Source organism: Cyprinodon variegatus, unplaced genomic scaffold (genome assembly GCF_000732505.1).
Source record: "Cyprinodon variegatus isolate N-32 unplaced genomic scaffold, C_variegatus-1.0 Scaffold896, whole genome shotgun sequence".
Classification (NCBI taxonomy): domain Eukaryota; kingdom Metazoa; phylum Chordata; class Actinopteri; order Cyprinodontiformes; family Cyprinodontidae; genus Cyprinodon; species Cyprinodon variegatus.
This window is the reverse complement of record NW_015151349.1, coordinates 75,646-85,931: the sequence shown is the minus strand read 5'-3', so window position 1 is coordinate 85,931 and position 10,286 is coordinate 75,646. Positions and strand designations below refer to the sequence as shown.

Below are 10,286 nucleotides of genomic sequence, written 5' to 3'. Positions count from 1 at the left end.
TAAGTTGGAGATGACTGGTGGGAAGGAGGGACGCTCCAGACTCTGTGAGTTTTTATTTATATAGGCAAACAATTATCAGCTCAAACAGTTATTGTAAAGTGGATTTGTAGTACTGGAAATGATCATGTTCCATTTTAAATGTTGTTATAAGAAGTTAAAGCTGAGTCTTTGGACTGATCAGACTTGGAATCAAAGTAATTACGTTAGATTGAAGTTTTCAGACTACATATGTAGCTGATTTGCATTCAATTTGTTTCTTTGTGTTGAGGATCTTTCTTTGATGAAGTTTCCATAGTAATCAATGTCAAAAGAAAGACAGAAAGACAAGTTTGTATTCATATTTAATCTGGATTCATGGGGAGGCTGTGGTGTATGGTGTGTTGGAAAGAGATGTTAGTGTAGCAGGAGAGCTGAACAAAAAAAGTAAAAATTATTGCATTAGGGGAGTTGTGATAACTTCTCCGATTATGCATCACCATTGCATTTTTAATAAAAGGAAAATAATTTGACATCTACCAATATATATAAATTATGGATCTTTAAAGGTTTAGGCATTCATAATTTTTGTATTTTATTTTAGGCTTTAAGAAGGCTTTAAGAAATAAATTGAATTATGTCTTAAAATTGCATTTATTCTTTTCTCAACTCTGGTAATTTATTAAACTTTTTTTTTTTTAGAAAAAAAAAACAACATTTTTTTTCCCCTGTGCACTAAGTTGTTACTCTGACTACATAAATTCACTGTTATAATGCCACAACACACAGTCTCCATTACTGTCCCGATAGCTCTAACTTAAACAAATGATTTGGTTAACAAAGAAGCAATACTTGTTTTAGATCTAGTTCTTGTCATCTTAATAATAGATGTAATCTTTTTAGAATGTAATTCTTCTGTAATTCTTAAAAAGAGCACGGTCTAAGCTACAGTGTACTGATAGTTTTCCGTGAAACTGGTGTGTCTCAGATGATTCCCAGCAGGAAAATGGAGACCAGTCAAGCCACTACGGTGCCATCTCTCCTCAGGCCTCATCTGAGGTCCAAGAGGAACCCTTGTCCACCTACTTTGAGGATAAGGTTCCCATTCCAGAAAGTGACAATGAGGTACAACTCAACTAACTGAGATTTTTACCATATCAGAATTAACCTATGGGTGATTTAAAAAAAGTTATTATTCATGCATATTCTTTATATGTTTTTCAACTTTTTTAGCACGTTTTTTTTCTTTTCAGAGCTTGGCTAAATTGATGACTTATTGCAATCCGAACTAAGGTAATTTTATTATTAATAAAAATCATCCGTCTCTTCCTCTAAGTGCTTCAGTTTCCGTAAACTCTGGGCCTTCACCGGACCGGGGTTTCTGATGAGCATTGCTTATTTAGATCCTGGAAACATCGAGTCCGATCTGCAGTCTGGTGCCACATCTGATTTTAAGGTAATGAATGAAGCATTTTTATCTACACATCATTACACACCTGAAACCTAAATAAACAATTTATTTTAAAGTTTGGACATATTTAGCCTAACAGGTAACAGTTTATACAGGATATTTACTCTGCTTTTTTGAGGCAGGACAACCAAAGATCTGCAGTGCACCAACTAAAATCAGATAGAAGCTTGAATGAACCAATCACTGCTTCTTTTTATTATAACTTACATGCTTAAGATCTGTAAGAAAACAAAAAAGATAATTTATTACAACATATGTGGAAGAGTATAACAGGGAAAACCCACTGTTACAAAACCGACAATTAAAGTAGGTCAACAAATGACTCAGAGTTACACAAAACTACCAGAGAGAGAGTAGTTTGACAGAATTATATTTTCAACTTTTTTATTTTGTTAGAAAAAGGCAGGACATCCATCTCTAAGGTGATGTAGTGACTTATGTTGATTGGATCTCTCAGCTCCTATGGGTCCTGCTTTATGCAACCATCATTGGGTTGCTGCTGCAGAGGTTGGCTGCACGCCTCGGAGTCGTCACCGGGATGGACCTGGCTGAAATCTGCAACCGCCAGTATCCCACTGTAAGTCCCTGGCTAATCCTCTCAACTCCTTCTGGTTGTTTTTAATCACGTTCTTTGAATAAATGGTTGTTTCCTTCAGGTTCCACGGATGATCCTTTGGTTAATGATCGAACTGGCAATTATTGGTTCAGACATGCAGGAGGTCATCGGCTGTGCCATCGCCTTTAACCTTCTCTCAGTGGGCAGGTGAGGCACTTTATTTTCTGTTGTGGATTTATTATAGATTGGAAGATGTGTGTTTGTTCATGGTTTTCCTTCTTTGTGTAACTACCAGGATCCCACTGTGGGGAGGGGTCCTCATCACCATCGCAGACACGTTTGTGTTCCTCTTTTTAGACAAATATGGTATGTAGTCACCTTAATCCAGATCTTTACCTTCACTGATCTGGTTTGCGCTCCCAGATGTTTTCACATGTTTTTATTTTTTAAGGTTTGAGGAAACTTGAACTTTTCTTTGGATTTCTGATCACTGTAATGGCTATAAGCTTTGGTTATGAGGTAAGCTTCCTACACATCTGACACCCAGAATTTCATATGCAGTCATCATAGACATGGGTATTATTTGTAATCTGTTTTTCAAGGTATATTTATGTCAGGACATACAATTATAATGGCTTTTAAATATTGCTTTAATGATTTTGTGTCTAAATTATAGATATAAAGTTAAATGTTGTATTTTATTGTCTCTACTATATATGGTGTCGAAAGGAGAGTGATGACCTGGCATAAATCCCACCTGTTCTTATCAAATTTGTCATGATCTTGGCGCTGATGGCTGGCTTTATTTCTCGTTTCTTTCACCTAGGCCCCGTCCACACGAAGTCAAAACGAACACGAAACGCTAATATTTTCCAGAACGTTTGTCGTAAAGACGGAGACGTAAAATAAATGTGATCGTCCACACGAATGCATGAAAACGCTGCAAAATGTATGCCAGGCCTGTAAGTGGCGCTGTGGTGCCAAAGCAAAAATAAGCGACGAAATGTTGGGCATGCGCACTAATATTTATACATGGTTGCCCTGCGGGTCCATTTTCGTGGTTCAGTCAAATTCAGGTGCTGAACTATGTGGTCGATATTGCTCTGTTCTTCCTGGAGATATTCCAGAAGAAGAAGATTCTGTTGTAAGCCCGACAGCAGGGTGAGTAGCATGAGCAGCAACCATTCAACACAGTACGGCGCCATTGTTGTTGTGATACTGTGTCGTGCATGCGTGTTTAGAGGTGACGCTATGACACATGCGTGTAAAAAAAAAAATTGCGGTTAGAGCTTAAAGATGGAAACGCGAAAACGGCGTTTCGAAATCTTCCCACTCTGAAGGCTGAATAAAAAAAAGATCGTTTACAGACCCCCGAAACGCCGGCTTCGTGTGGATGAGAGGCTGGTTTGGTGAAAAATTTGTGCGTTTAGGCCAGGGTTCGGCTTCGTGTGGACGGGGCCTAAAAAATCTTCCCTGTTTCTCATCACTGCTCCTGCTTCAATTTCAAGTACTTGGTCTCAGCCATCAATGCCAGACTTTATCTCTTGAGCCAGTGGGGAGAGGTTACCAGCGTTACCTTAGTGTTTTAGATTTTCTTTTCTGGCTCCAGATGACTAATCTCTCCAGAGACCTAACTCACCAACCCCCGACCCACTGAAACCCTCTATCCTGCCTCCCCCACCCCACCCTGGACCTGTTGCATTTGCTAACTTACCTGATATCGGAGTGGAGGATGCCATCATTTACCTGCTGCAGCAAGCGCTTACCCAAGTGGATACCACCAGCTGTGCAGTGAGGGTCATGTTCTTTGACTTTTCCAGCACTTTCAACACCATCAGACCAGAGTTGCTGGGGGGGAAAGCTGGAGGACGCTGGAGTGGACAGACATCTTGCTGCATTGACCGTCAACTACCTCACTGAACGCCCTCAATATGTGCGGCTGCATTGCTGTCAGTGAGAGGTGGCAGTCTGCAGTACCGGGCCAACCCAGGTCACCGTTCTGTCTCCATTCCTCTTCACCCTTTACACCTCAGACTTCACCTACAACAGCTGCTGCCATCTCCAGAAGTTCTCCGATTACTCTGCGATTGTAGGCTGTGTTTCAGAGGGGAAAGAACTGGAGACTCGATCAGTCATCATGGACTGTATGAACTGTTGTGAGAAGAACCACCTCTGTCTAACACCAGTAAGACCAAAGAGATGGTGATCAAGTTCAGGAGAAGACCCCCATCTCACTCCCCTGTGAACATCCAGGGTCAGGACAGGAGAATGTAAAAATTGGAATACTGGGTCCCTCTGTTCTGAGTAATTACAAAATAATGTCCTGCACACCATGTTGTAAAGATTTGGCAATAACCTTAGAGAGGATTTTAGAATCTACATATAAAAGCAAGACTGGCCTGTAACCGCTGCTGTGCATGAATGTGTTTAATGAACGGCATTCATTGAATACGTTTATATTTTTAGTGAACTGTGAACTGAACGGATCAGTTTTAAAGTAACTCTGGTTAGTTCATGCAGGGAAAAAGAACTGTCCAATGGATTTTAGGAGCTTTTATTTAACATGACATTCATTTATAAAAAGTTCTCTCTTGCATTTGTGTTTTATGGAGATGTAACATAGTTATTTATCTGTCTATTGTCCCACAGTACGGGCTGGTGAAACCGGACCAAGGAGAGGTTCTTAAGGGGATGTTTTTACCGTACTGTCCTAACTGTGGGCCTGTGCAGCTGGAGCAGGCGGTGGGAATCGTGGGTGCTGTCATTATGCCCCACAACATCTACCTGCATTCAGCTCTGGTCAAAGTGAGAACAAATCCATAGAACTATACGTATAAAAAAATAACTCTGTCAGAAAGCTGAATCTGCATTGCATGAGAGCATCTATTAGCTTATTATTACAAATAAAACGCAGCGATTGTTTTCTTTTAATCTATTTTGTTTTATCAGTCCAGAGAAGTGGATCGGAAAAACAAGAAAGAGATAAAGGAAGCCAACAAGTACTTCTTCATTGAATCATCTATCGCCCTCTTAGTCTCCTTCGTCATAAACCTCTTTGTCGTCGCAGTCTTTGCTCAGGCTTTTTACAATAAAAACAACATGGAGGTGGTGAGTACCATGTTAGAAAAAATAGCTCTACTGATTGCTAACAGGCTGTTGTGTCCTTTTGCTGCAGAGTTAAATAGCTTCTTACTTTTTAGGGTTAATTGAACAGATATTGATGATTTAGTTGTTGCTGATTGTGTTTTAGAACGCTGTGTGCAATGCTACAGGCAGCCCCCACACCGATCTCTTCCCTCTCAACAATGGCACTCTGGAGGTGGACATCTACAAAGGGGTATGTCTGCTCTGCTTTACTCCAGCAATAAACTCTGATACAGTTTAAGCTTTGATAATAGAAATGTTTTCATCTATGGAGACCACAGAGTAAAACATTTAACTGTACCTACCAAATTGGAGTTATTGATGTATTTTCTTCTTAAATGCTAAATGAGTAAAGTAAGGGTCAGAACAGCCAAAAAAATATTTTTATTATTATTATCATTTATATTTACTTATTTTGATTTTGTGGTTGTTGTTCTGGTTTTATGGATTGTGATTTTTGTGTATTTGTTTTTGTGGTTGAGGTTTCTGTTTGTGGCTTTGATTTTTGTTATTTTGCAGGTTTGTTTTTGTGGTTGTGGATTTGCTTTCGTAGTTGATACTTTGTGTTGTGATTTTGAAGATTTGTTTTTGTTGTTGTGGTTTTGACTTTGCATTGCAATTTTTAGTACCGGTATGTTGTCATTCTTAACATGTTGCATTTTTTATTTTTTGTAGTTTTTAGAGATTTGTTGATGTGGTTTCCACTTAAGAGCCACTGTATAAAACCTTGACACATGTTTACTTTCAATATGCTCCTTTCCTATTTGGCTTTACTCGGAAATATTAGATAAAGAAGAAATTAATTCTCAGCTCTATCATGGAGCTACAAGGATCTAGTAGGGCTCTGCCTCACATGACTTCAACATACAATTCCTGTAGTTGTAGAATCCTTTTGGGTCGACGTGGATTATCTGAAATTTATAGTGGAGGATTTTCGCAAATTTCTGAAAAGACCCACCCTCCCCACTTAAAAAAAAAAAAAATGCATACGCACAACTCTGTACCCGAGAGGGAACGCCCATTAAACCCACACGAGAGCATGCACGAGTCCATTTCTCCTCGTGCACGCTGTATTTAGTAGTTGCTGTTCTTATAGTTCATACAAGATTACTGTGTCCAGACCGCTAAATTCCTCAATCACTATATAGAGCTGTGAATATATATTGGAATTAATAGCGCACTCAGTTAACTTATCTTTCGGACAGATGATCACTACTTTTTGCTTCCTGTTGGTCGCCCAACTCCTCCTCCACTGCCCGGTGCCTGCGCCTTCTTTGTTATACTTCGCCACTGTCGGGTAGCAAGAGCGGGCCACTTTGTCAGCAAATTCTATAATGCTTTACGAGGAGAACTCTCCGCCCAAGGCATTCTGGGATATGTCTGCCACCCTATGACTATGTTTTCATATTCGGGAAGTTTTTTAAAGGTCTATTTTCCATATAGCAACAAAATTTGTAGTGATAAATTACTTGTTGAGCTTTGCCTCTTTTCAGTCATAAACACCTATGAATACTAAGATAATAAGTCTTTTTCCTCTTCTCCACAGGGGGTGGTGTTGGGGTGTTTCTTTGGTCCTGCTGCTCTCTACATCTGGGCCATAGGGATCCTGGCAGCGGGACAGAGCTCCACCATGACAGGCACTTACTCTGGACAGTTTGTGATGGAGGTAAAGAAAAACCTTCTGCTCCGCATGTTGCATGTAGTATCTGCTGCTTTACAGTATTCTAAAACCCCAAATGCTGTCTAAAGATGCAAGTTTGTGTTTGTACCTCTTTGCTCAGGGATTTCTGAACCTGAAGTGGTCTCGTTTTCGTCGGGTGCTGTTGACTCGCTCCATCGCTATTGTTCCCACCTTCCTGGTCGCCATTTCTAAAGATGTTCAGCATCTGACGGGGCTGAATGACATCCTCAATGTGGTTCAGAGTATCCTGGTCAGAAGAAGCTCTTTAAAGCTTTAAATGATGATGTCTACATCTCTTTTGTTAGCATGTTTAAAGGGCTCATAGAATGATTCTATAGGGTATTTGGTGCTGGTCCTTAAGGTCTCTGAATAGGGTGTGTAACATTGGTTGGGCTGAAAATGGCATATTTGCTGTTCTATTGGCTCTAATTCAAGCCTGGTAAAAAGCCCCAGAATGAAACAACAGGTTTTCTTCCTTTTATGGTATGCTCATGAATATTTAGATGAGCTGTGCACTGATTGGTTTGTTTATAATGAGCAAAGCTGCTGAGCAAAGACGCATCATAGCAACAAGCACTCACTCACTGAAACATTAAATTGTCGATTTGGTAGGGTGATCAGATGTTCTCTTTTTCCCAGACATGTCCTACTTTTCGTTCCTAAAAAATGTTCAGGGGAAATTTCAAAATCGTCCGGGATTTTGGTCAGCTACTGTGCAGCAGAATCGAGCCGTGAGCTCACAGGCTGGTCCGGGAACTCAGGTGGATGGGGAGAGGGAGGGAGCCAGCAGGGGGCAGAGTGATGGTAGCCGCGGCCCCGTGCTTCCCCGGTAAGGCAGGCGGGGGGAAGCATACCGTCATCAGGTCGAGTTCGGTCGCTCCGTCCCCAGCTGGTTCCAGACCCAGACCAGCACTGGAGCTGATAGCTCGGTTCGAATGCCCAGTCAGCGGCCCCATTATTTTGAGTGCTGTCTTCAGTAAAATGCTCACAGCAAATGAACAGCTGAGCATCAAACTTTGCAAATATCTTCTGATAGACACAAATAATCCATGTCTGTTGAGTCTTAGGATCCTTGGGAAGACTGTGAACATTTTCTCCTTTCTCTGTGCAGCCTGGAACACTGCATTTACGCCCGTGGTTCTGGCTCACTTTGAAAAGAGAAACTGCCTGCTTTGTAATTGTTGTAGAAGTAAACCCAACTGTAGGCTAAATAACTGAACTTGTGTCTTACATCTACCTCTATTCATGTTCTTGGACCAGTGAACCAGTGGGCTGGTCTGTATGTCAATTTCAGGGCGTGACAAAAATACAGGCCAGACCCAAATAAGGCAACATCCCCAAATTGACATCAATTTGGGGCTTTGTTTGAATTCGCCTGTTTTATGGTGGAATTTCAGAATTTTGAGATTTGCAAACAAGGGGGTGTAGATGTGGTTTGAACTTCTCTGTACGTCCATTTCACCTACTGAGCAAACGTTATTCATCTATGACAATGTAAATTCGGTTTTGCATTCTATGACCCCTTTATTGAGACATTGCATTGTATGAATAGTCCTTTTTTTCCTCCAACAGCTTCCATTTGCCTTGATCCCCATCCTGGCTTTCACCAGTCTGACCTCCATCATGAACGACTTTGCTAATGGGCTGTAAGTGAAACATATCCCCTGAACAGTTAATGTTCCCACTGTATCTATTGCATCAGTTCAACATTACTGGAAGGGAACTGAAACATGAAAGGCTAACTATAGTGTTTTAGTCACAGAGGTGAGAAATTTGTGTTTTTCCCAGATTAAATCACAGATTCTTTTGTTTTTTTAAAGGGTTTGCAAAGTTTTAGGAAGCTTGGTCATCCTCCTGGTTTGCGCTATCAACTTATACTTTGTGGTGGTTTATGTGACTGCGTTGAACAGCGTCTGGCTCTACGTAATCGCTACCCTGGTCTCTGTGGTGTATCTGTGCTTTGTGATCTACCTGGTGAGTTGTTATAAATTGTTTGAAAGAACAATGTGTTGTTATTTATCAGGTCTACCAATGGTTTAATTGTATGGATTATTATTTCATTCTAACCATGCAGTGGTTAGTTAAGATCATGCAATGCTGTTCTTAGAAGGCTTTAGCCTAATGTCACACAAAATAAAATAGTACATGTACATGCACAAAAATACAGGGATCTTTACTCTTTTTCTTTTGCACAATCTGTCCGAATTGTCCACATTCTCATTTTCACTTCCATGTTTTCTCTTCTTTAACAATGGAGTTAATTTTTTTCCATTATTGCTGCAAGCAAATTAAATGTTTTGAAAATTTAAATAAAAGAACACATTTTGTAAAGGAAAATAAAAAATGCAATCCAAAAATGAAACCGAAAAAGGTCTTGATCAAAAAATAAAGGATTTGAAAGTAACTTTGCTTTTTCCACAAAATGTCTTTACATTGTTTTATTTTTTATTCCTCTAAAAAAAATGTGTATTATATTTGATCAAATATTTTTTTTTTTTTTGGCAAGTTTTATTTTCTTTTAATTTGAAAGAAAAAATGTAAAAAATAGAAATGGATAAATATAATAAAAAGAATAAAACAAAAAATAATAATAATAAAGTTACTCTCAGTATCTTTTGGATTAAGACTTCTTCAAGCTTTCACTTCTGAATTGAATTTTCTTTGCATGCAACAATAACAGAACAAAGTTTACTTCATATTTCACAAACCCAAAAGGTTTCATTTTAGACTCAGGAGGGCGGTGATTACCAAGAAAGAACGTAGATCTTGGTTGAGTTTGAATTTGAGCTGCATCCTCCAAGGACCCCGTCTATCTGGACTGAATCCTATTACGTCCTTGAAAATAAGGAGACCGGAAGAGTTTCGGTTGTGAATTCAAACTGGTCTAGCGTTCCGTGGCTTTCACCGCCATACGTACGCTCTGTCGCTTAGAAACCATGACAGTTGACACACAAAGCAGGAAGAGAATGAATACCAAACTTTTCAAAACTGTTTCTTTAAAAAATATATATATTTTTTTTATTGTAAAGTGAACAAAGACTTCACTCATAAGAATACAGAGTTGAATAAAGGTGCCAACCACCAGCAGCATGAACAAATAAGAGCAAATATAATAATGATATAAACCCTAGTCAGTTAAATAACATGTTGCTGTCATTTTGCACATCTCTGATGTTGCTGCTATTTTCAAATATCCATCACTGTAAAAATGTCCATAGTTGTATATTGGTTATTTATTCTCCAGGTGAACAGTTTATATTGTTAAAACACTTTACAGTGCAGTATTTTATTGATTATCTCTCTTTACTCTTCACTTTTCTACATTTTTCTAAGGCCCACGTTTGTGTGACCATTTTTTTTCAATAATCTTTTTTCTGCTATAAACACCAGAATTTCCCTATTATGGGACAATAAATGGATTCGCTATTCTATTCTATTCTATTCTATTCTATTCTATT

General features: G+C 39.2%; 1 protein-coding gene across 1 annotated transcript in view; it reads left to right on the top strand.

The window, feature by feature from the left end:
- Positions 1 to 10,286, top strand: part of LOC107099677 (natural resistance-associated macrophage protein 2-like) — a 16,733-nt gene continuing 6,447 nt past the window's right edge. The window contains exons 1-14 of the mRNA XM_015397897.1: positions 1 to 44; positions 965 to 1,101; positions 1,313 to 1,432; positions 1,905 to 2,024; positions 2,104 to 2,210; positions 2,299 to 2,369; positions 2,455 to 2,522; positions 4,653 to 4,808; positions 4,953 to 5,111; positions 5,254 to 5,340; positions 6,694 to 6,813; positions 6,929 to 7,078; positions 8,401 to 8,474; positions 8,649 to 8,802. Of these exons, the coding sequence (XP_015253383.1) occupies positions 11 to 44; positions 965 to 1,101; positions 1,313 to 1,432; positions 1,905 to 2,024; positions 2,104 to 2,210; positions 2,299 to 2,369; positions 2,455 to 2,522; positions 4,653 to 4,808; positions 4,953 to 5,111; positions 5,254 to 5,340; positions 6,694 to 6,813; positions 6,929 to 7,078; positions 8,401 to 8,474; positions 8,649 to 8,802 (1,557 nt within the window). The 5' untranslated portion in view covers positions 1 to 10. The remainder of the gene's footprint in view (positions 45 to 964; positions 1,102 to 1,312; positions 1,433 to 1,904; positions 2,025 to 2,103; positions 2,211 to 2,298; positions 2,370 to 2,454; positions 2,523 to 4,652; positions 4,809 to 4,952; positions 5,112 to 5,253; positions 5,341 to 6,693; positions 6,814 to 6,928; positions 7,079 to 8,400; positions 8,475 to 8,648; positions 8,803 to 10,286) is intronic.